Genomic DNA, 27,932 nt, shown 5'->3' with positions numbered 1-27,932 from the left:
CACAGCTATACTGCGAGAGGACACCTCAGAGGGCAGTGAGGCTATATGTGTAGAGATCAGGAATAAGAAGGGTGCAGTCACAATGTTGGGGGTATACTACAGGCCTCCCAACAGCCAGCGGGAGATAGAGGAGCAGATAGGTAGACAGATTTTGGAAAAGAGTAAAAACAACAGGGTTGTGGTGATGGGAGACTTCAACTTCCCCAATATTGACTGGGACTCACTTAGTGCCAGGGGCTTAGACGGGGCGGAGTTTGTAAGGAGCATCCAGGAGGGCTTCTTAAAACAATATGTAAACAGTCCAACTAGGGAAGGGGCAGTACTGGACCTGGTATTGGGGAATGAGCCCGGCCAGGTGGTAGATGTTTCAGTAGGGGAGCATTTCGGTAACAGTGACCACAATTCAGTAAGTTTTAAAGTACTGGTGGACAAGGATAAGAGTGGTCCGAGGATGAATGTGCTAAATTGGGGGAAGGCTAATTATAACAATATTAGGCGGGAACTGAAGAACATAGATTGGGGGCGGATGTTTGAGGGCAAATCAACATCTGACATGTGGGAGGCTTTCAAGTGTCAGTTGAAAGGAATACAGGACAGGCATGTTCCTGTGAGGAAGAAAGATAAATACGGCAATTTTCGGGAACCTTGGATGACGAGTGATATTGTAGGCCTCGTCAAAAAGAAAAAGGAGGCATTTGTCAGGGCTAAAAGGCTGGGAACAGACGAAGCCTGTGTGGCATATAAGGAAAGTAGGAAGGAACTTAAGCAAGGAGTCAGGAGGGCTAGAAGGGGTCATGAAAAGTCATTGGCAAGTAGGGTTAAGGAAAATCCCAAGGCTTTTTACACGTACATAAAAAGCAAGAGGGTAGCCAGGGAAAGGGTTGGCCCACTGAAGGATAGGCAAGGGAATCTATGTGTGGAGTCAGAGGAAATGGGCGAGGTACTAAATGAATACTTTGCATCAGTATTCACCAAAGAGAAGGAATTGGTAGATGTTGAGTCTGGAGAAGGGGGTGTAGATAGCCTGGGTCACATTGTCATCCAAAAAGACGGTGTTGGGTGTCTTAAAAAATATTAAGGTAGATAAGTCCCCAGGGCCTGATGGGATCTACCCCAGAATACTGAAGGAGGCTGGAGAGGAAATTGCTGAGGCCTTGACAGAAATCTTTGGATCCTCGCTGTCTTCAGGGGATGTCCCGGAGGACTGGAGAATAGCCAATGTTGTTCCTCTGTTTAAGAAGGGTAGCAAGGATAATCCCGGGAACTACAGGCCGGTGAGCCTTACTTCAGTGGTAGGGAAATTACTGGAGAGAATTCTTCGAGACAGGATCTACTCCCATTTGGAAGCAAATGGACGTATTAGTGAGAGGCAGCACGGTTTTGTGAAGGGGAGGTCGTGTCTCACTAACTTGATAGAGTTTTTCGAGGAGGTCACTAAGATGATTGATGCAGGTGGGGCAGTAGATGTTGTCTATATGGACTTCAGTAAGGCCTTTGACAAGGTCCCTCATGGTAGACTAGTACAAAAGGTGAAGTCACACGGGATCAGGGGTGAACAGGCAAGGTGGATACAGAACTGGCTAGGCCATAGAAGGCAGAGGGTAGCAATGGAGGGATGCTTTTCTAATTGGAGGGCTGTGACCAGTGGTGTTCCACAGGGATCAGTGCTGGGACCTTTGCTCTTTGTAGTATATATAAATGATTTGGAGGAAAATGTAACTGGTCTGATTAGTAAGTTTGCAGACGACACAAAGGTTGGTGGAATTGCGGATAGCGATGAGGACTGTCTGAGGATACAGCAGGATTTAGATTGTCTGGAGGCTTGGGCGGAGAGATGGCAGATGGAGTTTAATCCGGACAAATGTGAGGTAATGCATTTTGGAAGGGCTAATGCAGGTAGGGAATATACAGTGAATGGTAGAACCCTCAAGAGTATTGAAAGTCAAAGAGATCTAGGAGTACAGGTCCACAGGTCATTGAAAGGGGCAACACAGGTGGAGAAGGTAGTCAAGAAGGCATACGGCATGCTTGCCTTCATTGGCCGGGGCATTGAGTATAAGAATTGGCAAGTCATGTTGCAGCTGTATAGAACCTTAGTTAGGCCACACTTGGAGTATAGTGTTCAATTCTGGTCGCCACACTACCAGAAGGATGTGGAGGCTTTAGAGAGGGTGCAGAAGAGATTTACCAGAATGTTGCCTGGTATGGAGGGCATAAGCTATGAGGAGCGATTGAATAAACTCGGTTTGTTCTCACTGGAACGAAGGAGGTTGAGGGGCGACCTGATAGAGGTATACAAAATTATGAGGGGCATAGACAGAGTGGATAGTCAGAGGCTTTTCCCCAGGGTAGAGGGGTCAATTACTAGGGGGCATAGGTTTAAGGTGAGAGGGGCAAGGTTTAGAGTAGATGTACGAGGCAAGTTTTTTACGCAGAGGGTAGTGGGTGCCTGGAACTCACTACCGGAGGAGGTAGTGGAAGCAGGGACGATAGGGACATTTAAGGGGCATCTTGACAAATATATGAATAGGATGGGAATAGAAGGATACGGACCCAGGAAGTGTAGAAGATTGTAGTTTAGTCGGGCAGTATGGTCGGCACGGGCTTGGAGGGCCGAAGGGCCTGTTCCTGTGCTGTACATTTCTTTGTTCTTTGTTCTTTGAAGGGATTAACCAGGAAACTACAAGCCAGTCAGTCTAACCTTAGCTGTGGAGAAACTCTTGGAAGCAAGTCTGAGAGTCAGAATTAATCTGCATCCGGAGACACAGAGATTAATCAAGACTGTCAGCATAGTTGTGTTAAGGGAAGGTCACATCTGACCAACTTGATTTGATTTTTCGAAAAGGTGACCAGGTGTGTAGATGAGGGAAATGCATTTGACATAGTCTACTTGGACTTCAGCAATGTTTTTGATAAGGTCCCACATGGAAGACTGATAGTGAAGGCAAGAGCCCATGGGATCCAAGGAAATTTGGCAAATTGGATCCAAAATTGGTTGTGTTGCAGGAAGCAAAGAGTGATGGTCGAGGGGTGTTTTTCTGACTGGAAGCCTGTGTAATGGGGTCCTGAAGGGATCAGTATTGGCCCTTGCTGTTTGTGGTTTATATAAATGATTTAATATGAATTTAGGAGGGTTGATCAGTAAGTTTGCGGATGAAACAAAAATTTGTGGGGTGGTAAATAGTGAGGAGGGTTGCCTTCGATCACAGGAGGATATAGACGGGCTGGAATCCACATTATAGGAGGGATGTGATATCCCTGGAAAAGGTGCAGAGAACAATGTTGCCTGGGCTGGAGAATGTTAGTTATGAAGAGAGATTGGATAGACTTGGATTCTATTTCTTGGAGCAGAGGAGACGGAGGGTAAAACATGATTTAAGATATCTAAAATTATGAGGGGCATAGATAGAGTAGGCAGAAACAAACGTTTCTCCTTGGTGGAGAGCTCAATGACCAGGAGGCATAGATTTAAATGAAATGAAAATGAAAATCGCTTATTGTCACAAGTAGGCTTCAAATGAAGCTACTGTGAAAAGGCCCTAGTCGCCACATTCCGGCGCCTGTTCGGGGAGGCTGGTACTTGAATTGAACCGTGCTGCTGGCCTGCCTTGGTCTGCTTTCAAAGCCAGCGATTTAGCCCTGTGCTAAACAGCCCCTAAGGTAAGGAGTAGGAGGTATTGAGGGGATTTGAGGAAAAACTTTTTTATCCAGAGGGTGGTGGGAGTTTGGAATTCGCTGCCTGAAAGAGTGGTGGAGGCAGAGAACCTCATAACATTTAAGAAGTACTTAGATGTGCACTTGTGATCTCAGGGCATACAAGGCTATGGGTCAAGTGCTGGAAAATGGGATTAGAATGGTTAGGTGGTTATTTTTGACCGGTGCAGATGCAATGGGATCAAGGGCCTTTTCTGTGCTGTATGATTTTATTTAATTTATTTATTATATAAATTTAGAGTACCCAATTATTTTTTTCCCCAATTAACGGACAATTTAGCGTGGCCAATCCACCTAACCTGCACATCTTTGGGTTGTGGGGGTGAAACCCACGCAGACATAGGGAGAATGTGCAAACTCCACACGGACAATGACCCAGAGCAGGGATTCAAACCTGGGTCCTCAGCGCTGCAGTCCCAGTGCTAGCCACTGCACCACATGCCGCCCATGCTGCATGATTTTATAACTTTATGACTTTATGACTCTAACATAACTACATTTCACATTGGACCCTTCCAGCTAAAAACAAGAGATTTTCAACCCATTGTTCTAATTGGATGTACTCCACATCTCAAAGGGCAAAATGTCCAATATCCACCATCCAGTTATTGAGGGAAAATAATACATATTTTACTTTCAAATCGCTGTTTAATATGCTATATAATGCTGCACGATGCATGGTGCTGGAAGACATATCACTACCATGTACTTACCACAGGGAGACATTTTCTCTTTCCAGTCTATTGTATTCCTTTTTCAGTGTTTCAATTTGTTGTGTCATAGTCTCAATTTTGGCCTGCAATTCTTTCACATGTGCTGCTTTCGACTCATGGGCAGCAGCAACAGCATCTAAAACAAAAGAGCTTTGGTGTCTATGTGTCTCAGTGGAACTCGAGTTACTCCTATTTTCGGAATCTTAATTTCTTAGCTGCTCTCAACCCATGGGGTAGTCAATAAACATCAGTGAAAAGATAACCTGAATATCACTGAAACAAATTTTAAAAAAAGATGGTTCTTTGGATTATGCTGAGAGGGAATGAATGGATTTATTACTTATCTCTTGTTACCTGCATTATCACCAACATTAAAAAGCTCTCACTTTTGGCTGGTGATTGAGGAGCTGTTGATGGGCCCTCACTGGCTTGTTGGGAGATGCCAATCTTGCCTTTGGTATAGGCACAGTCCTGGTCCTTGCCAGCCAGCACTGGGGGAGTGTTGACTGCCTTCATCATTGACTGTTTATGTTCATAACAATTCCCACCCACTTAAATATCCTCAACATGCAGGCTGTTCTTCAAGTCATAAACCAAAACATCATCATACCAAGCCCTGTGGTGATGGGGAAGTGGTAACAGGAACAGGTTGACAATGCTACACCCAGTCTTCAATCTTCAGTCTTCAATCGCACAGGTCACCTTAGGATGACGGGGAAGATGTGGAGTTCTATCCTCCTGAGGTGACAACGTAGATCTTTATAGGTAGACTGCTGCTCTCCCCAATCGGGGAGAGGCAGAAAAGGAACCCTAAACACAACCTGCTCTCCCTATACCTTCCAGGTTACTGCTCCTAGCTGATCATCCATTCACCTCGGTCAAAATATAAAGAGCAAACTACTCGTCATTAAAGTTCGGTTGATGGAATTTCAGAACTCTTCTGCACTACAATACAGGAATAGAGCGCAGAATAAAGCACAATATCACAGCCAGAATGCTACACGGCATGGCACAGTGGTTAGCACTGCTGCCTCAGTGCCAGGGACCCATTTTCGATTCTGACTTTGGGTGACTATCTGTGTGGAGTTTGTACATTCTCCCTATGTCTGCATGGGTTTCCTCCGGGTGCCCCGATTTCTTCCCACAGTCCAAAGATGTGTAGGTTAAGTGGATTGGCCATGCTAAATTTCCCCTTAGGATAAGGTTGTAGGAATAGGGTGGGGGATTGGGCCTTGGTAGGGTGGTCTTTCAAAGGGATGGTGCAGACTCAATGGACCGAATGACCTCCTTCTGCACAGTAGGGATTCTATATTCTATGATAGCTGTTCTAAGCAAAGCAAGGCTCATTGAGGAGTCTTAACTTGCAGAGACTGGTGCAGGCTTCACGTTCCAATTGCCAATCCTAAGGACCAGCCTTGACAGTCAGGCATGGACTTTAATCTGAAGTGGAACAATAGTTTGACTCGCTTCCAATGTGGATCAGTGATTGAATCATGGTTGTTTGTTTAAGTTTTGCCAGTAACCAGCGTACAGCACTCATTAGTGTCCATACTCCCAACAATAACATATAAAGATATTGTCAAAGAAGCAGTCTACAATGACCTGCGCAAGATAATTAAAGTAAAAGCAAAATACTGCTTGTGCTGGAAATCTGAAATAAAAACAGAAAATGCAGGAATGACTCATTAGGGATAGCAGCATCTGTAGAGAGAGAAACAGAGTTAATGTTTCGAGTCTGTGTGACTCTTCTTCACAACACACAATAATAATTAAATAATAATCACATAAGCATATGAGACAATTGGAGTACTACCTCATCAGGACAAATTCATTATTCTTGATGATTTCGATGCCCCAGTGGGCGTAGACTAACACATGGAGAGGATATCACGGTATGGCACAGCAAACTCCAATAGCCAGTTCTTTGTCTCTTAGCGCAGCAAATTCGACCGAACCATCACAAACACAAGGTGGCATTTTCCGTCCAGAGACCAAGTGCGGTGGCGAGAACATAAGCAGTACATTTCTCACCAGCTTGCTTGGCGCACCAGTCATCTGCTTTTCAGCTCATTATATATGCATGAATGTGAAGCGTGTCATAACTCGGGGCAGGCTGCGATTAGTCCATCCTACCATTATCTCATTGCCTCATATTTCCGGGTGCCCATATTTAAAATGTGCCCATGCACACATTCACTCTCTGCAGTCCAGGACTGATTGTGGCGAACATCAGCGTGGCCCTGAAAAGAATGAAACACAGAGCCCAAGTTCAGTGACAACACACTGGCGGTAGTCCTCCAGGCTGTCGAGAACTGGTGAGAGATACTTTTTCCATGTGATGGGAACTGGAAATCCACCAACCTGACCATAAAGGCCTGGCAGGAGGTCGCCCATGAGGTCAGCGCTAACACGCCGTAGAGATCTGCTAACCAGTGCAGGTATTGGACCACCACTGGGGATGTCATCACTGATTTTTTCATACATATCTTTTGTGGTGAACGTATTGTACTAACCATTCACCACTGTATTACATTGTATCACACTGTTGCCCATGTGGGCTCCACCTATGGACCATTGTACTGTACTACACGGAATGTATCATGTTCGTGCCCTTGTGGGCTCCGCCCCTGGCTCTGCCCCCTTGAGGGGAGGTATAAAGAGCAGCTGCCCTGTAGGCGACTCTCACTAGCAGAGCAGTCGCAGGCAGGCACTGTTCTAGTCGAATAAAGCCACTGTTCACTTCAACTCTCTGTCTCGCGTGAACGGATGGTCGCATCAATTTAATCGACTACAATACCGCAATGGAATCAGCCCTCAAACCTGACCGACTGGAACGCGACCCACAGGCTGCGGAAGCCAAAGGGATTTTTTCACACTGGCTCTGATGTTTCGAGGCCTACCTCGCCGCCTCCTCCTCGCCCTCCGTCACTGATGAATAGAAGCTGAGCCTCCTCCACGCCCGGGTGAGCCATCAAATCTCTGTCCAACTCAAGGAAGCCTCCACATACGCGGATGCCCTCACGATGCTGAAGCGCCTATACGTAAGGCCGGTGAACAAAGTGTACGCGCGGCATCTCCTCACCACTCGCCGCCAATGCCCTGGGGAATCGTTGGAGGAGTACCTTTGCGACCTGAAAGTCCTCGCGCGAAGTTGCAACTACCAGGCCGTCACGGCCTCTCAACATATGGAACTCGCCGTCCGGGATGCCTACGTGGCTGGAGTCAGGTCCAACTACATCAGACAGCGCCTGTTCGAGAAAGGCGCCCTCGACCTAGTAGAGACGGTAAAACTATCCACCTCCCTAGAAGTAGCGTTCCAAAGCCTCAAGGCGTTCCCGTCTGATCACGCGACCCCCTCGGGGGCCCCTGACCAGAGAGTACCCCAGGCCTGTGCCACGCGGTTGCCCGCCCAACCCGGGGGCTATCCTGCTATTTCTGCGGCCAGCACCCCAGGCAGCGCTGCCCGGCTCGGAACGCGAACTGCAGCGACTGCGGAAAAAAGGGACACTTCGCCAAAGTTTGCCTGGCCAGGTCCAAATCCTCCAAATCGCATGCCCGACTCGCGGACTCTCAGTCCCGCAGACCCCGCAGTGTGGCTGCGTGCCGTGTGGCTGCGTGCCTGCCGGCTCCGCCCCTTCTGGACGCGTCATCTGCCTCGTGTTGTCCATGGGGGCAGCCATCTTCAACCCCGCACAACACATGCGACTCATGGGGGCCGTCATCTTGGCCGCCATCTACCTCGCCGCCTGACACGTGCGACCGACGGGGGCAGCCATCTTGCCCGCCATCTGCAACGCCACCCGACATGTGCGACCAACGGGGGCAGCCATCTTAGGGCCACCCCATCAGCTCCGACCACGCCGGCAACCCGCAACTCGGCGCGGTCACCCTCGACCAGTCACGACCAAATCACCTCCAGAACTCCATGATGACCGTCCGGGTCAATGGACACGAAACACCTTGCCTGTTTGACTCCGGGAGCACGGAGAGCTTCATTCACCCAGACACAGGAAGGCGCTGCTCGCTCCAAATCATCCCCGCACTTCAAACAATTTCCCTCGCTTCCGATTCGCGCTCAGTGCTGATCCGGGGGTACACTGTCGCGAACCTCGCGATACAGGGCGCCGAGTACGCCAATTTTAAACTATATGTACTCCCCGATCTCTGTGCTCCTCTCCTGTTGGGACTGGACTTCCAGTGCAACCTCAGGAGCCTAACCCTGAAGTTCGGCGGGCCCCTACCCCCACTCACCGTATGGAGCCTCGCGACCCTGAAGGTCGACCCTCCCCCACTCTTCACAAATCTCACCGCCGACTGTAAGCCAGTCGCCACCAGAAGCAGGCGGTACAATATCCAGGACAGGACTTTTATCATGTCAGAGGTCCAGCGACCCTTGCGGGAAGGGATCATCGAGGCCAGTAATAGCCCCTGGAGAGCTCAGGTGGTGGTCGGCAGGACCGGGGAAAAGAACCGAATGGTTGTAGACTACAGCCAAACCATAAACCGGTACACGCACCTTGATGCGTACCCCCTCCCTCGGGTAGCGAACATGGTTAATCAGATCGCACTCTACCGAGTCTTCTCCATGGTGGATCTGAAGTCCGCATACCACCAGCTCCCAATCTGCCCGGAGGACCGCCACTACACGGCCTTTGAGGCAGACGGCCGCCTCTTCCACTTCCTCCGGGTCCCCTTCGGCGTCACAAACGGGGTCTCGGTCTAAGAATGATGGACCGAATGGTGGACCAGTACGGGGTGCGGGCCACATTTCCATACTTGGACAACGTCACCATCTGCGGCCACGACAGGCAGGACCACGACGCCAACCTCCAGAAATTTCTCCAAACTGCACAAGCCCTCAACCTCACTTATAAGGAGAAATGCGTTTTCCGCACAACCAGACTAGCCATCCTTGGCTACGTCGTGGAAAACAGAGTTCTAGGGCCCAACCCAGACCGTATGCGCCCCCTCCTGCAACTCCCTCTTCCCCACTGCCCCAAGGCCCTGAAGAGGTACCTCGGATTCTTTTCCTATTCCGCCCAGTGGGTCCCCAACTACGCGGACAAAGCCCGCCCACTGATCAAAGCTACCATCTTCCCACTGGCGGCTGAGGCCCGGCAGGCTTTCAGCCGCATCAAGGCAGATAATGCCAAAGCCACGATGCGCGTGGTGGATGGCTCCAACCCTTTCCAGGTGGAGAGCGACGCGTCAGAGGTCGCCCTCGCCGCCACCCTCAATCAGGCGGGCAGGCCAGTCGCATTTTTCTCCCGTACCCTCAACGCCTCCAAAATTCGACACTCCTCAGTCGAAAAAGAAGCCCAAGCCATCGTGGAAGCTGTACGACACTGGAGGCACTACCTTGCTGGTAAGAGGTTCACCCGAGTCACCGACTAACAGTTGGTAGCCTTAATGTTCGGTAATACACAGCGGGGCAAGATCAAGAACGATAAGATCTTGAGGTGGCGGATTGAACGCTCTACCTATAATTATGATATAGTGTATCGTCCTGGGAAGCTCAACGAGCCCCCAGATGCCCTGTCCCGCAGCACGTGTGCCTGCGCACAAGTTGACCGACTCCGGGCCATCCACGATGACCTCTGCCACCCAGGGGTCACCTGGCTTCTCCAGTACATCAAGGCCCGCAACCTGCCCTACTCCACCGTGGAGGACAGGGCCATGACCAGGGACTGCCAAATCTGCGCGGAGTGTAAGCCGCACTTCTATCGACCGGATAAGGCCCACCTGGTGAAGGCATCCCGGCCCTTTGAGCACCTCAGTATCGACTTCAAAGGGCACCTCCCCTCTTCCAACCGCAACGTATTTCCTCAACGTCGTTGACGAGTTCTCCCGCTTCCTCTTTGCAATCCCCTGCCCGAACATGTCTGCGGCCACCGTCATTAAGGCCCGACATAGTATCTTTATCTTGTTCGGTTTCCCCACATCCGACCACAGTGACCGGGGCTCCTCGTTTATGAGCGACGAACTGCGTCAGTACCTGCTCGGTAAGGGCATCGCCTCGGGCAGGACTACCAGTTACACCCCCCGGGGAAACGGACAGGTGGAGAGGGAGAACGCGAAGGTATGGAAGGACATCCTCCTGGCCCTGCGGTCTAAGAATCTCCCAGTTTCCCACTGGCAGGAGGTCCTCTCCGATGCGCTCCACTCCATTAGGTCCCTCCTTTGCACAGCCACAAATGAGACCCATCATGACTGCCTGTTTGTTTTCCCTAGGAAATCCACCTCCGGGGTCTCGCTTCCGTCCTGGCTGAAGACACCGGGGCCCGTCCTACTCCGCAAACACGTAAGGAGCCATAAGTCTGACCCCCTGGTCGAGAGGGTCCAGCTCCTTCACACCAACCCCCAGTATGCATACGTGGAACACCTCTACGGCTGACAGGATACGGTTTCCCTCCGGGACCTGGCACCCGCAGGTTCCCCTACCACCACCCCAACCTACCCCCACACCCCCCCCAACCTACACCGACCAGCGCCCCCGCCCCTACATGGCCTCCATGCCCCCTCCTATACTCCCTCTCCCCTTCGCCGACCCACAGGAATGAAGCTCCTGAAGACATGCTCCTGGAGTCCACGCCTGTGCCCGCACCGACGAGTTCACCACCCATGCCTGCACCGACGAGTTCGGCACCCCGGCCCGCTGCGATACCAGTGCTCCGGCGATCGCAGCGCACGATCAGGGCGCCGGACAGACTGAACCTGTGAGCCCTTCACCCCCGCCGGACTTCAATTTTTTAACAGGGAGTGAATGTGGTGAACGTATTGTACTAACCATTCACCACTGTATTACATTGTATCACACTGTTGCCATGTGGGCTGCGCCGATGGACCATTGTACTGTACTACACGGAATGTATCATGTTGGTGTGCGTGTGGGCTCTGCCCCTGGCTCCACCCCCTTGAGGCGAGGTATAAAGAGCAGCTGCCCTGTAGGCGGCTCTCACTAGCAGAGCAGTCACAGGCAGGCACTGTTCCAGTCGATTAAAGCCACTGTTCACTTCAACTCTCTGTCTCGCGTGAATTGATGGTCGCATCACTTTTACATCTTTATCTCTTATTTCATCCTACACAAGTCCCGCCCTTAGCCCTTACTGAGGTCCACGAAATACCCACAGAAGGAAGTCATGCTGGTCATCTGCTTTGCACCTGTCCAGTTCACAGTATGTCCATCTGTCTTGTCATGTGAGAGTACCTTTAAGACATGGATGTCAGAGAGTGGGTGGAGCGGAGGTCAGGTCAGCAATTTTGCAGTTTGGTTTTGCAGTTTGGAGGAAAAGAGCTGGGTGTGTGTCTGTGTTTTGCAGTGAGCTGGATCTCTGCCATGAAAGACTATCTCTGGATCATTTGGGTGATTTAAAGTAAAGCCTTTAACCTGATGTGATTTTGTTTAAAGGTGTTAAGTCTCTTGGAAGTTTGAAGGAACATTTTAGGGAATTATTTACTGTTGCAATATTTTCTGAGTTATCTTTGAAGTAAGGGGTTTTAAGAGATCCAATGTTTATTTAAGATGTTAAGTTGATTTCATGGAGTAAACAGTGTTTTGTGTTTAAAAACTCACGTGTCCATAATTGTAATCCCACACCTAGGGTAAAAGCCGTGTGCTAGGAAAAGCAACAAATCCATTAAAGGGAGAGGTTGGTTGAACTCCATGATATATTTTGGGGTTCTAAAAATGCTTCGCCCATAACAATTGGGGGCTCGAGGGGGATAAAAGTCTATCTATTGGATTGGCTTTTGTGAACTTAAAGACGGTGAAGGTTAGTTGCTTTTCCGGTGTGGTATTTTAGTTTAAATGGGGAGGGTGTTGTGAACAATGGCTCTTTCAGAGGCTCAGAAGTTTTTGGGAGTGAAGAATGTCACACGTAGTACTTTACGGACAGAAACGAAACGCAGACTATTAGATTTGACAAGAACATTGCAGTTAACATTACCTGACAAAATGCGAAAAGATGAGGTAAATATGGCAGTGGTTAAGCATTTAAAGTTGCATGAGATAGAGTTTGACTCATTGGAAATGGCAAAAATTCAGTTGCAAATTGAACAAATGGAACAGGAGAAAGAATTAAAGCGGCTTGCATACGAGAGTGAGAGAGAGGAAATAGAAAGACAAAGGGAGAGAGAGGAAAAAGAAAGAGAAAGAGAGAGGAAAAAGAAAGAGAAAGAGAGAGCGAGGAAAAAGAAAAGGAGAGAGAAGAAAGGAGAACAGAAGGAATAGCCCTAGCAGAACAAAAAGAAAAAGAAAGGGAGATACAGATCAGGGAAAAAGATAAAGAGAGGGAGTTTGAACTTCAGAAAATGGCCATGAAACATGACAATCAGTTAAAATTGGCAGACGCAAAGGGAAACGTACAGTTGGATGATAGTGATGAGGATAGTGAGAAAGAGCGTCATAGTCAAAGGCTTGGTGGGAATCTATTTAAATATGTCCAAGCATTGCCAAGGTTTGACGAGAAGGAAGTGGAACCTTTTTCATTTCATTTGAGAAGGTAGCTAAACAAATGAAATGGCCACTGGACATGTGGGTGTTACTGATTCAAACAAAGCTGGTAGGTAGAGCTAGTGAAGTGTTTGCATCACTACCGGAGGTATCTGAAACGTATGAGGAGGTGAAGAAATCCATCTTCAGTGCATATGAGCTAGTGCCTGAAGCTTACAGACAAAGGTTTAGAAATTTAAGGAAAGAATTTGTTCAAGCATACATGGAGTTTGAAAGGCTCAAACAGAGTAATTTTAATAGGTGGATAAGGGCTTTGAAAATAGACCAAACGTATGAAGCTCTCAGAGAAATTATACTTTTGGAGGAGTTTAAAAATTCAATTCCTGATGTAATGAAAACTCATGTGGAAGAACAGAGGGTTAAAACTGCGAGATTAGCAGCGGAAATGGCAGATGATTATGAATTAGTTCATAAATCAAAGATTGATTTCCGACATCAGTTTCAGCCGGTGAGGGATAGAAACTGGGGACATGAGAAATACTCAAGTGGTAAAGGTAAAGGTGATCTGATGGGAGACAATAAAGAGAGTGTACCTCAGATTAAAAAAGAAATCCAGGAGGGTGGAAAAGAAATGAAAAGTTTCAGATGTTTTCACTGTAATAAACTAGGCCATGTAAAGTCAGTGTTGGTGGTTGAAGAAAAGCACTGGGAAGGCTGATGTGGTAAAACAGGATAAGACAGTGGGGTTTGGTAGAGTGGTAAAGGAAAGCCCAAGGGAAGTGAGGGAGGTGCAAACGATTGTACAGCCTGTTCAAGAAGTAATTGTTAAGAAGGTGCCAGATGTATTGAAAGAATTTACTTGTGTGGGTAAAGTTTACTCATGTGTATCAGGCAGAGCAGGTAAAGAAGTCACAATTTTAAGAGATACAGGGGCTAGTCAATCGTTAATGGTAAGAGATGAGGAATTATGTAGTTTGGGAAGAATGTTGCCAGAAAAGGTGGTGATATGTGGAATTCAGGGTGAGAGGAGTGGCGTTCCATTATATAAGGTAAGGTTGGAAAGTCCAGTGAAGAGTGGTGAAGTGGTAGTAGGAGTAATAGATAAACTATCTTGTCCAGGAATACAGTTTATCTTGGGTAATGATATAGCTAGATCGCAGGTGGGAGTGATGCCTACTGTGGTTGATAAGCCAGTGGAAAATTAGTCAACTGAAGTGTTGAAGGACGAATATCCTGGGATTTTTCCGGATTGTGTAGTAACAAGGTCGAAAAGTCACAAGTTAAGACAAGAGGAGAAATCAAAGCGTGAAGATGAAGTTGAAGTGCAATTATCAGAAACAATTTTTGATCAGATGGTTGAAAAAGAACAAGAACAGGTGGAGGATGAGGCGGATATCTTTAGTTCAGGAAAATTGGCGGAGTTACAACAGAAAGATGTAGAAATAAAACGGATATATCAGAAAGCATATACGGAAGAGGAATCTGAGAGTATGCCAGAGTGTCAGTACCGTAAAAATGATGTCTTGATGAGAAAATGGAGACCTGTACATATGCAGGCGGATGAAAAGTGGACAGAAGTTCATCAAGTAGTATTGCCGGTAAGGTATAGAAAGAAGGTGTTGTGAGTTGCACATGAGGTACCAGTGGGAGGTCATTTGGGAATAAGGAAAACTCAAGCTAAAATCCAGAAACATTTTTATTGGCCTGGACTACATAAAGATGTAGTTAAATATTGTCAATCATGTCACACATGTCAAGTGTTAGGGAAACCTTAAGCAGTGATAAAACCAGCGCCCTTAATACCCATTCCAGCATTTGAGGAACCTTTTACAAGGGTCCTAATCGATTGTGTAGGACCGCTTCCTAAAACAAAAAGTGGGAATCAATATCTTTTGACTGTAATGGATGTGTCTACTAGGTTTCCAGAGGCCATTCCAGTACGTAATATTACAGCTAAAAGGATTGTGGAGGAGTTGCTTAAATTCTTTACTAGATATGGACTACCCACAGAAATTCAATCGGATCAAGGATCAAATTTTACTTCAAAGTTATTCAAAGAAGTTATGGATAGCTTAGGAATAAAACAATTTAAATCAACTGTGTACCATCCAGAATCGCAGGGAGCGTTAGAAAGGTGGCATCAAAAATTAAAGACAATGTTGAGGGCGTATTGTCAAGATTATCCAGAGGATTGGGATAAAGGAATCCCATTTGTATTGTTTGCAATTAGGGATGCACCTAATGAGTCGACCAAATTTAGTCCTTTTGAACTAATTTTTGGTCATGAGGTAAGAGGACCACTTAAATTGATGAAGGAAAAATTGGTGGGTGAGAAATCGGAAATTACACTATTGGATTACGTGTCAAATTTTAGGGAACGATTAAATGGAGCAGGTGAATTGGCTAGACAACATTTGAAAGTTGCATAAAATGTGATGAAACGGGTAGCGGACAAGAAATCCAAAGTTCGTAGTTTTGCCAGTGGGGATAAAGTTTTAGTGTTGTTACCAGTGGTAGGGGAGCCTTTAAAAGCTAGGTTTTGTGGACCGTATCAGATTGAAAGGAAATTAAGTGAGGTGAATTATGTGGTAATAACACCAGATAGAAGGAAGACTCACCGAGTGTGTCATGTGAATATGCTTAAAAGGTACTTTGAAAGGGAAGGAGAAAAAGGAGGTTTTAATGATTCTAACTCAAAGTGACGAACCAAATCCAGATGAATGTGAATTTGACATACCTCAAATTAAATTGGAAAATGAGGAGGTTCTTAAAAGTTGGGATGAATTGTTAAGTTACCTTCCAGAGGAACAACGAACTGACCTGAAAGAGTTATTGATATCACATGGGCAAGTTTGTAGAGATAAATTGGGAAGTACTAAAATGGCTATATATGATGTAGATGTGGGAAATGCTGTTCCTATCAAACAACTTCCATATAGACTTAATCCTTTAAAATTGGCACAGGTTAACAGAGAGATTGAGAGTATGCTGAAGAATGGCATAATTGAAGTGGGTTGCAGCCAATGGATCTCACCTATAGTGATGGTACCTAAACCAGACAGTACCCAACGTCTGTGTGTGGACTATCGAAAGGTGATTGCAGTTACAAGAACGGACTCTTATCCTATCCCACGTTTGGAGGACTGCATTGAGAAAGTGGGACAATCTGCTTTTATTTCCAAATTGGATTTACTGAAAGGTTACTGGCAAGTATCTTTATCTGAAAGGGCGAAGGAGATTTCAGCTTTTGTGACTCCAGATGGCATATACCAGTTCAAAGTTAAGCCATTTGGCATGAAAAACGCCCCTTCAACATCTCAACGGTTAACTAATACAGTCGTTTCAGGATTACCCAATTGTGCGGTATACATCGACGATCTGGTTTTCAGCCAGACATGGAAAGAACATTTAAAACATCTGAGGGAGTTATTCGGTCGACTTCAGGAGGCGGGTTTGGGGATAAACCTAGCCAAAAGTGAATTTGGAAAAGCCCAAGTCACTTTCCTTGGCAATACAATCGGACAGGGTCGACTGGTCCCATGGGATGTGAAAACAAAAGTTATTGGGGAGTTTCCGATACCCTCGACATGACGGGAAATAATGCGATTTCTTGGTATGAGTGGAATTTACCGGAAATTTGTACCAAATTTTAGCAGTGTGGTCGCTCCACTGACGGACTTGCTCAAGAAGCGTAACAAATTCGTGGACAGCGGAGTGTTGCTCTTTTTAACCTTAGTCTATTTGCTCTGTTTACGTCACCTTTGCTCATGAGTCGCCAGGTATCTTTATGATACCGCCACGTGGTTCAAGTTCAGGTTATGATTAATAACACAGCACACCGCTTAGTAAGGATTAAAACAACGGTCATTTATTATATACAACAAGCAATATTAATACCCTAATACTACTTTCTATATAATAAACCTATCACTACTGGCCAATACTTAACTTAGGAAGAGCCCACCAGGTCAGGGAAACAAATGGCTTGTGCAATCAAATCTGGCCCGCAGGATTCAAAAGGCTGCTACAGGTCGGTGGCTAGGTGTCTCTACCGGATAGCGATCGTTGGATTCAAACTTGCCGGTTTCTGGTCTTGCGAAGGTCTCGAGCAGGCGAAGATGAGAGAGAGAGAGCTCTGAACTTGGACCTTCACTTTTATAGGGCCCAGGGGCTTCCCGCCTCCCGGGGCGGCCCTTGACTCGTGAGTCCCAAGTGATTGGATTCTGTCCCCAATCTCTGGGGTCGATGTGTCCAATGGTGAGGCGATTCCTCGATCGGGGGGTGGTCGCTCACCTGTCTTTGTTTCGGCCACTGCAGGCGCCGACAGGTCTGGCCCGGTATTCAATTGCTAATATGTTGCAATTGTTCCCGGGGATAGCCGATTTAACTGTGGATGTCTGAGTAGATTAGGTGTAAACAGTCCTGAATGCAACTGCGGATACCTGGGTTGATGGGCTGTTGATAGCCCTGAGTATCAATCTGGGCTACGTTCCCAGAGCTGAATATGCAAACCTGTCTGCAGCTGCCTGCTTGTGTCTTCTTGGCTGCTTTTCCCAGCAGTCTTTCGGGTTAGCCGTTTTAAACTGGGTTTTGGCCAGATTAATCGGAATGCAGCCATTTTAAATGGCTACAGGAGTGTCAACAGGCATTTGACGGCCTGAAGGCTGTGTTAACCACTGCTCCTGTGTTAGTCATCCCAAATTATATCAAACCCTTCAAAGTGGCTGTTGATGCGAGCGATGTGGGCATAGGTGCGGTGCTTCTACAAGGCGACGCCGAAGGGCTAGAGCGGCCTGTTGGTTATTTTTCAAAGAAATTGAATTCTCACCAGAAAAGTATTCGGCGATTGAGAAGGAGACTTTGAGTTTGGTGCTGGCTTTGCAACATTTTCACATTTATGTGACCAGCAATCCATCTGACTCCATTATATATACGGATCATAATCCTTTGACGTTTTTGGAGCGATTCCGGAATGACAATGCAAGGCTGTTTCGCTGGAGTTTGTTGTTACAGCCATTTCATTTAAAAATAGTACATGTGGCAGGACAGGAAAATGTGATAGCCGATGCTTTGTCACGAATGTGATCAATCGAGAAGGTTTTCGGTTGGAGGAAGAAGAACAAAGAAAAACAGGCTATATTATTACACCTGTTTGAGTGTGTTGTTATCTTTAAATGGAAATGTATATTTACTGTGTGCATTTCTTAGTGGATGGTGCAAAAGTGAAAAATGAAACCATCTTGAAGTTGATGTTTATTTTTTTCCTTGGGGGGAGGTGTCATGTGAGAGTACCTTTAAGACATGGATGTATAAGCAATGTACCTTTAAGAAAACAGTGATGTCAGAGAGTGGGTGGAGCGGAGGTCAGGTCAGCCAGTTTGCAGTTTAGTTTTGCAGTTTGGAGGAAAAGAGCTGGGTTTGTGTCTGTGTTTTGCAGTGAGCTGGATCTCTGCCATGAACGACTATCTCTGGATCATTTGGGTGATTTAAAGTAAAGCCTTTAACCTGATGCGATTTTGTTTAAAGGTGTTAAGTCTCTTAGAAGTTTGAAGGAACATTTTAGGGAATTATTTACTGTTGCAATATTTTCTGAGTTATCTTTGAAGTAAGGGGTTTTAAGAGATCCAGTGTTTATTTAAGATGTTAAGTTGATTTCATGGAACAAACAGTGTTTTGTGTTTAAAAACCCACGTGTCCATAATTGTAATCCCACACCTAGGGAAAAAGCCGTGTGCTCGGAAAAGCAACAAATCCATTAAAGGGAGAGGTTGGGTGAACTCCATGATACATTTTGGGGTTCTGAAAATGCCTCGCCCATAACAGTCTTTTACGCAGGAAATATCGTCCACAACAATAGGGAGAGGATCCAAGCTGGTATGGGGTGCTAGAGCTCAGGCCATTCATCCCCCCAGAAAGGCAAGATTGGCATCTCCCAACAAGCCAATGAATGCCCATCAACAGCTCCTCGATCATCAGCCAAAAGTGAGAGCTTTATATTTTATGTTATATTTTGCTGGAATTACATTCGCACAGACAATAGAAGGCAAAGGAAAAGGGGCACTCCCAGCTGCCCCATGAGACCCAGATCACCTCGGATGAGGATCCTGAGAACCTACTGAATGTAGAGCCATCACTGTATTCACCCGCACCCACCTCCGGTATAGAGACACACACCTCAGTGAGACCTAGTTTTTGAGCAGAATTGGGATCACCATCTGGTGAGAACAGTACAGAATCAAGTCCACAGCAGGCGGAAGTAGTGACAGCCAAGGATTGGGGTCACCAGCTGGTGAGAACAGCACAGAATCGAGTTCACAGGCAGAGGTAGTGACAGCCAAGGTCACGGACACTTGGAAGATTTTGAAGGCCAGGCTTCTGCTGAGTCCAAGGGCGATGATGAGCCTGTGAACTTGGTCCATAGAAATGTTGGAGCTCTAAAGACAGACGGGGCACATCAGGCAGGATTGTCAGAGACCGTCTCTAGATTAAAACGCACATGGAAGAGTCTGTTGACGTTCAGTTTGATGTCATTGTGCTGACATGCCAGCACATCGTGGCCACCACTGAAACGGTGGCAACCGCCATGGAGACCCTGGTACAGGACTTTATGCTGGATATGCACTGGGACCTGCACATTATCGCTTCAGCATTAGTCAGGCACCAGAGGAAAATCCATCCAGGACAGACCTGGGATGAACATGCCGCTTCAATCTCCTCTGCTTTGATGCCATCAATTCCAGATGCTCAGGTCAAGGAGGGTGCTCCTCCCCCACAGCAGGGGATCCTCCAGACTTGGTCCTCCGGAGGACATCCATCAAGGTCATCACAGACAACAGCGCCCACTTTTCCACCTGCATGATGCAGAGCTACGGATGGTGTCTTGCGATTACTGCTGGAGGAAAATGACTATGTGAGATCCGGGGTGTGTGTCAAGGCCACTGATGATGAACTGTGACATAGGAGGAGACTTGAAGATCTGGCTAACATTTTATTTTATTCGTTATTGGGATGTGAGTGTCGCTGGCTGAGCCAGCATTTGTTGCCCATCCCTAATTGCCTTTGAACTGAATGGTTTGCTAGGCCACTTAAGAGTGGCATTTAAGAGTCAACCACATGACTGTAGGTCTGGAGTCACAGATTTCCTTCCTTAAAAGACATTAGTGAACCAGGTGGGTTTTTTACGATAATTGACAATGATCTCATGATCATCGTTAGACTTTTAATTTAAATTTCACCATCTGCCATGGCAGAATTCGAACCCGGGTCCCCCAGCGCATTACCCTGGGTTTTTGGATTATTGATCCAGTGACAATTCCACTACACCATCTCCTCCCCATCTCTTGACATTAACCCTATACCAGCTTTCCAATTGGCAGCTGACATGGTTATCTAATTGTTAAAATGTCACCTGTATGTCTGGCTTCCATCTGGATGTCTGAGACGCGTGGAATTAAAATGTGGAAGCCTCATGGTATCAGCATGAAGTTCCACTACATCTGTTGTGTACTCTTTATTATGAAAGATTTAACTAGTTGATGCCTAAATGCAGTATCTGCATTTTCTAAAGCACAAATGAAAAGGCTAGGCTGAATGGTACCATGGGAGACACCAGACGATTGTAGGGTCATGGATGCTTGACAATAATCAAACATTGCTGCTGAAGCTTCAACAAGGCACAGAGAGTTAGCTTGACTTGCAGGCTCAATCTATTATTTGTGTAGCAGATGAGTAATGATTGTCCTTTTTGAGGTGCCATGCAACATTCCAAGCATACTGCCATGATTACAACTCTGCTCCTGCCTCTTGAAGATTGCTGTGGACTTGATTCTGTACTGTTCTCACCAGATGGTGATCCCAATTCTGCTCAAAAACTAGGTCTCACTGAGGTGTGTGTCTCTATACTGGTGAAATATTTGCTCGATGCTTGAAGAGGCTGCACAATATTGATTTTGCTCTCAGTCCATGTTTGGTGGAGTTAATATCCCATAATAGCACAGCCACTTGCTCCAGTGGCTGCCTAGCATTCCAAGGATGAGAACATTGTGACGCAAAATAGTTAAACTCATTAGACGATGCGGATGGTAAGAAAGGTGTTATTATCAAGCCAGCATGAAGGGCACAGCTGAAAGAATGAGCAGATTGTCTTTGAACCTAGTGGCAAAAGATTCTCATGAGCATGCCTGATGTTATGGTCTCCTCCTCTGGAGCCTCAACTCACATACCCTCATCAAGCTCAGCCACCTCCTCCATCTTTCATTGTGCCAAGTCATCCCTTCTTTTGTAGTGCAAGGTTGGGTACAGCGCAGCGGTGATGCGGGAGACTTTCTAGGGAGAGTACTGGAGCATGCTGCATGACCAATCCAGATATTGGAAATGCATCTCCAACATGCCAATGGTTTTCTTAGTCAAGGAGCATGCTGCAGAATGAGACATATTGTACCTGTCCTCTGAAGCACTTTGTGGTCGCCAAACAGGCATCATTCGCCATATCTTTTGCAGGTAGCCTTTGTCAGCAAGGAGCTAATCTTGGATGTGCTGAGGGCCCTCAAAGATCTGTGGCACACTGAGTGAATCAAATTGTCGGAGTCGTGGGACCATCTGGGGTATCTCGTACAGACCTGCATAATATGCTTCTGGTGCTGTACGTTGAGGGTGGAAGCCTTTCCTATTAATGAATCGTAGTGGCTCTTGCCAGGGAGCTCTTAAAACCACATGTATGTAGTCCATGGCATCCTACACCTGTGGGAATCCGGAGATTTCTGCAAAGCCCACTGCTTTGGTAGCCTGGCTGGCTTCATCCAGTGAGAACTGGATGTAATTGTGTACCTTGGTAAATAGGGCAGCGGTCACCTCTCAGCTGTAATTATGAGCAGATGGTTGAGATATTCCGCAGAGATCCCTGGAATGAGCTACTCACAAAAAAATGTTAATTGTGGCGGTCACCTTTAGAGCCCCAGCCATTGGATAGCTTACCAATCCCTGCGATATCGGCTCCTGCCGAATAATGCGGCAAATGAATCCATCACATTCCTTGACAAGCAAAGGCATCTATGGTAGTGTCTCGTTCATCTGCAGGTATGAGAAATGTCTTCAGTACACTCTTGGATGTGCCAAATGCCTCTGTGGAATGGATCTGTGAGTCTCAGTTTCAGTGTGTTAAGGGGGCCTTGCTGGCCCATGTCCCTCAGGCCGAGGCTCTTCCCTTTGTCCAGCCTGATGGTGACAGATCCTTCTCCTCCTTCCTAGTTGCCTGAATGCCAGGAAAAAGACAACAATGGCTGTTCCGTCTATTATCAACTCCTGCTCTTCTCTGTGGAAACATAACCCAGCAACGACCATCTTGCATTTGCAATGTTGTGCTCACACTGGTCAACCGATGGGGGGATCCGTGTCGCTAGAACTGAATTCTCCCCATTAACTTTGTTTCTTTTTCAACAGTACTGTCTCATCTGCTCAATATTTCTAGCATATAATGCTTATATTTCAGAACTTCAGCATCTTCAGTGTTTAATTTTTAATACAAGAATATTATTTGAATTGAGATACAGTTTCACTTCTATCATATAGCTCTCCAACTTGCAAAATCTACAATAGATTTGTAAATTATTCTCCAAAAGATTTGTGTTACACTAAATGCCATCATCAAGAAAAAATTGTAACATCAAAGCTGCATCACATCATCTTACCTGCGATTTGCTGGTTCAGTTTATTAGGAAGCAGAGTCAATTTGTGCCGCAGTTTACTGGCTTTGATAGTTTCCACTTCAAGTACATCATGAACATCCCTTCTAACTTCTTCCTGGTAAGAGCCATAATGCACAATTATTTATTTTTCCAAAGTTTGCTTTGTGCTGGATTTAGCAGTGTACATGATAAAAGGTATTAAACTATGAAACAAAAACATTTTTGTCTAGTTAGTAGTGTTGATTTTATGAGTTTCCATTCCAGGCACAAATCTTTCTGCGCATGTAGGGGGATCTTGGGGAGCGGAGGTCAGACACTTCACAGGATCCAAATGGATTACTACCACACTTCCAAAATGAACCTTGGAACTACTGTGGTATAGCACTGTGAAGCTTTTGTTACTCAGATGAGCCATCTGTTATGCTGGAGGTCCTAGATTGAAGTGGAGGAGGTTTTGCTATATTCTAATACAAAAATATTATACTGTTATCAATGACATTTGTGAAACTACCTGAGATTACAGATTCAACACGGAGCACAGAACTGTGTCTCAGGAATGAATATCATGTAGGTGAGCAGACCCTGCAGGCTTCTTTATCAATTTTAATAAATGGGCTGGGATTCTCCGAGCCTGCGTCGGGTTGGAGAATCGTCGGTGACACGGGAAATTCCCGCCACGCCGCTCCGACGCTGGGACGAGATTCTCTGGCGACCGGTGCCAATCATGCGGTCGACGCAGCGCCGGTCGGGGGCCACTGAAAGAGCCCCCCCCCCCCCCGCAGTGAATCTCCGCGGTCGACCGGCCGAATTCCCACCGAGTTCTGGCAAGTCCCACTGGAGTGGTTCCAACCTGGTACCACCTGGTGGGAGCTCGGACCCACGGTCGTGGTTGTCATGATATTCAAACACACACATCATGATGGACACACTAACAGGCAAATCAGAGTACACAACACCACAACCAATCACAGACAAGAACACCAACCACATAAAAAGCACGAGCACGACACCTGGAGGTCAGTAGGTCTGGGGAGAAGGAAACAAGAAAGAGCTGTTGAAACACCACAAGCAGGGAGCCCCCCACGTGCAGAGTGCAAAGACCAAGTTGTAAATAGTGAGTTTAAATAAAGAAGCGTTGTACCATATGCAACTGTGTTGGCTCATCTGTGTGTCAGAACACCCAACACCACATGGTACAGGAGTGGATCGATACCTGCCTACCAACCTGCCATTCTGGACATGGACCACACCGGCAAACCGCAGCCGATGCAAGTCACGGGGAACCTACGCACCAACTGGAAGCTCTACAGGCAGCGATTTGACCTGTACATCCGTGCCACCGAAAAACAGAATGCCTCGGATGATTCGAAGATTGCAATGCTCCTCTTCTACGCAGGCCCCCACCCAAACGATGTCTTTAATTCACTGGTGTTCGAAGAAGGCGAAAACCAGGCCAAATATGACACGGTCATCCTCAAACTGGACCAGCACTTTCAAACTGAAGTAAACGAAACTTTCGAAAGATACATCTTTCAGCAACGCCTGCAAGGTAAGGAGGAGCTTTTTCAACCCTTTTTGACGCACCTCCGGATTCTAGCGCAGTCCTGCGGTTACGGCACCACTACAGAGTCCATGATCAGGGACCAGATTGTTTTTGGCGTTGCCTCTAGTGGCCTACGCCAGCAGCTTCTTAAAATAAAGAGCCTCACCTTAGCGTCTGCTGTGGAAGCCTGTCCTGTGTCCTCCATGAAAATGCTACCTGCCGTTTTGCCCGATTTCAGGCGTCCGAGTTGGCACGGAGGGGGTCCCCAGCCGTCGAATCGGCAAGCCAGGCCGCCCACGACGTTGAACGCATCCAGGCCGTCGATTTCTTCCCGCCCCACGGCCCGGACGACAGCGGCCGCTTCCCGCGCTTTTCGCGGTCTCCCGCGCAGGTGCGCGCCAAAAATAACGGCCACAACGAGGGACGCACTGCGCAGGCGCGCCCACCGCAAGATCGCACTGCGCATGCGCAGTGGCGCAACGAACGTCGTGACGTCATGACGTGCAGCAATTGTGGAGGTCTACACTTAAAAGGGCAATGTCCTGCAAAATACCGACAGTGCAACAGATGTGCCATGATAGGCCACTACGCAGCCCGCTGTCGTGCGGCTCAACCCATGGATCCGGCGCATCCTCGACAACCTCGCACACGAGTCAGGACCGTCCAGCCCACGCATCAAGACTTCCAGTTAAGTGATGCAGATGACCAGGATGACTTCCGAGTTGCCGTCATTGATGTCAACAAGGTCAATGCCATCAATCCAGACGATGAGTGGTGTGCCACCCTGACGGTCAACCGATCGCGCGTCGCCTTCCGTCTGGACACCGGCGTATCCGCCAACCTGATTGCTTACTCTGCAGTCCAGGCCATGAAGGTCAAACCACCCATCACACCATCCCGGCTTAAGATGGTTGACTATAACGGGAACGTTATCCCGTCCGTAGGATCTTGCCAGCTACAGGTGACTCACAAGAGGTACACGGCCACACTCCTCTTCGAAGTTGTGGGCTCATCAAAGGACTCGTTACTGGGCGCACAAGCGTGTAAGGTCCTTCACCTGGTACAGCGCATCATGTCTCTCTCTCCAGATGAGATATCCGACTTCCCGGATGCTGAGTTCCACGCGAATCTCCATTCCCTCCTCGCTCACAACCAGGAGGTTTTTGAAGGCATGGGGACATTGCCACACACGTACAAGATTCGACTCAGACCGGACGCCATCCCTGTCGTTCACGCACCTCGCAGGGTTCCTGCGCCTCTCAAAGACCGCCTCAAGGCACAACTGCAGATTCTTCAGGACCAAGGGGTCCTATCCAAGGTCACGGAGCCCACGCCATGGGTCAGCTCCATGGTCTGTGTAAAGAAGCCCTCTGGCGAGCTCCGTATATGTATAGATCCAAAAGATCTGAACAACAACATCATGCGGGAACACTATCCCATCCCGAAACGAGAAGACCTCACCAGCGAGATGGCGCGAGCCAACATATTCACTAAATTGGATGCGTCCAAAGGATTCTGGCAGATCAAACTGGACCCGGCCAGCCGAAGACTATGCACATTCAACACCCCTTTTGGCAGATTCTGCTACAACCGGATGCCATTCGGCATCATTTCGGCATCTGAAGTATTCCACCGCATTATGGAGCAGATGATGGAAGGCATCGAAGGGGTACGTGTATATGTGGACGATATCATCATTTGGTCCACCACTCCGCAGGAACACATGCATCGTCTTCGACGTGTCTTCACCCGCATACGGCAAAATGGCCTGCGTCTCAACCGTGCGAAGTGTGCTTTCGGCCAGACGTAGCTGAAATTCCTCGGGGATCACATCTCAAGGTCCGGGGTCCGTCCCGATGCAGACAAGGTTAGCGCCATCACAGCCATGCCACGACCGGCTGACAAGAAGGCTGTCTTAAGATTCCTGGGCATGGTCAACTTCCTTGGGAAGTTCATTCCCAACCTGGCTTCTCATACAACAAACATGCGCCATCTCGTAAAAAAATCGACGGAATTCAACTGGCACCAGTCGCATCAGCGGGAATGGGAGGAGCTCAAGCACAAACTGGTCACGGCACCAGTGCTGGCCTTCTTTGACACGACTCGCCCTACAAAGATCTCAACAGACGCCAGCCAATCTGGTATTGGAGCGGTACTCCTGCAAAAAGACAGCACGTCATCATGGGCCCCGGTTGCGTATGCCTCACGAGCCATGACCCCTACCGAACAGCGCTACGCGCAAATCGAAAAAGAATGCCTGGGCTTGTTAACTGGACTGGACAAGTTCCACGACTATGTGTATGGCCTGCCACGATTCACGGTCGAAACTGACCACCGCCCCCTGGTCAACATCATTAACAAAGACCTGAACGACATGACTCCTCGCCTCCAGCGCATCTTACTTAAACTCAGGAGGTACGATTTTGAACTGATCTACACTCCGGGGAAGGAACTCATAGTGGCGGACACTCTTACCCGAGCAGTGAGCACACCACCAGATGCGGAGGGGTTCGTGCGTCAAATTGAGGCACACGTGACTCTGACAGCAGCAAATATGCCAGCTGATGATCCTAGTCTGGCCCACATACGCGCAGAGACGGCGACTGACCCTCTGCTGCAGCGAGTGATGCGCCACATGACGGAAGGGTGGCTAAAAGGGCAGTGCCCCCAGTTTTATAATGTGCGAGATGATCTCACCAATATAGACGGGGTCCTTATGAAATCGCATAGGATCGTCATTCCACACAGTGTGCGCCAGATGATTCTTCGTCAACTACACGAAGGCCACTTGGGCGTCGAAAAATGCAGACGAAGGGCCCGGGAGGCGGTATATTGGCCGGGTATTAATGAAGACATAGCCAACATGGTGCTCAACTGCACAACCTGTCAGAGGTTTCAGCCAGCGCAACCTCCGGAAACACTTCTACCACACGAGATGGTGACGTCCCCCTGGGCGAAGGTGGGTGTTGACCTATTTCACGCGCTCGGCAGAGATTACATTGTTATTATAGACTACTTCTCAAACTACCCGGAAGTCATGCCTCTCCATGATCTGACGTCGTCCGCAGTCATTGGGGCCTGCAAGGAAACGTTTGCTCGCCATGGCATTCCAAGGACTGTCATGTCAGACAATGGACCTTGTTTTGCCAGCCGTGAATGGTCGTCCTTTGCCGCAGCATATGGTTTCACTCATGTGACATCCAGCCCTCTGCATCCACAATCGAACGGGAAGGCTGAAAAGGGTGTCCACATCGCAAAGCGGCTCCTGTGCAAGGCGGCTGATGCCGGATCGGACTTTAACCTTGCCTTGCTGGCCTATCGATCGGCCCCGTTATCCACGGGCCTCTCGCCAGCGCAGCTACTAATGGGTCGCTCCCTCAGGACGACGGTACCTTCCGTCCTGGCACCGACAACAGACCATGAGGCGGTTCTTCGGAACATGCAACTGCAGCGTGATCGCCAGAAAGGTCGGTACGACACACGAGCGACGGACCTGCCCCCCCTGTCCTCCGGAGACAAAGTACGCGTCCATCAACCGTATGGTGGCTGGTCAGCACCGGCCGAAGTCCTCCGACAAGTGGCTCCCCGCTCGTTCCTGGTTCGCATGCCGGATGGTTCCGTGCGTCGCCGCAATCGGCGCGCCCTTCGCCGACTTCCACGCTCACAGCCACACAACACGCCAGATCCTCAACAGGCTTCCGAGGATGACTTTGTGGAGCTGCCGCACATCACGCCCTTTCCATCGCCACCCATGGCCATGCCTGCACAGCAGCCGGTGGTTCTTGATCCACCCTTAAGGCGGTCAACCCGAATTCGTCGCAAACCCA

General features: G+C 47.9%; 1 protein-coding gene across 2 annotated transcripts in view; it reads right to left on the bottom strand.

Moving 5' to 3' along the window:
• The window catches only part of ccdc175 (coiled-coil domain containing 175), a 228,251-nt gene that overhangs the window by 182,677 nt on the left and 17,642 nt on the right, over positions 1 to 27,932 (bottom strand). Inside the window, exons 3-4 of one of the 2 annotated variants that reach the window (XM_072489110.1) lie at positions 22,566 to 22,677; positions 4,428 to 4,563 (exon numbers count right to left, since the gene is read on the bottom strand). In XM_072489110.1, the coding sequence (XP_072345211.1) occupies positions 4,428 to 4,563; positions 22,566 to 22,677 (248 nt within the window). Of the gene's footprint in view, positions 1 to 4,427; positions 4,564 to 22,565; positions 22,678 to 27,932 lie in introns of those variants that run through there. The other variant, XM_072489113.1, reaches the window with a different exon arrangement.

Source organism: Scyliorhinus torazame, chromosome 2 (assembly GCF_047496885.1).
Source record: "Scyliorhinus torazame isolate Kashiwa2021f chromosome 2, sScyTor2.1, whole genome shotgun sequence".
Lineage (NCBI taxonomy): Eukaryota > Metazoa > Chordata > Chondrichthyes > Carcharhiniformes > Scyliorhinidae > Scyliorhinus > Scyliorhinus torazame.
The sequence above is the reverse complement of the archived record's forward strand: the minus strand, read 5'-3'. Positions and strand labels throughout refer to the sequence as shown.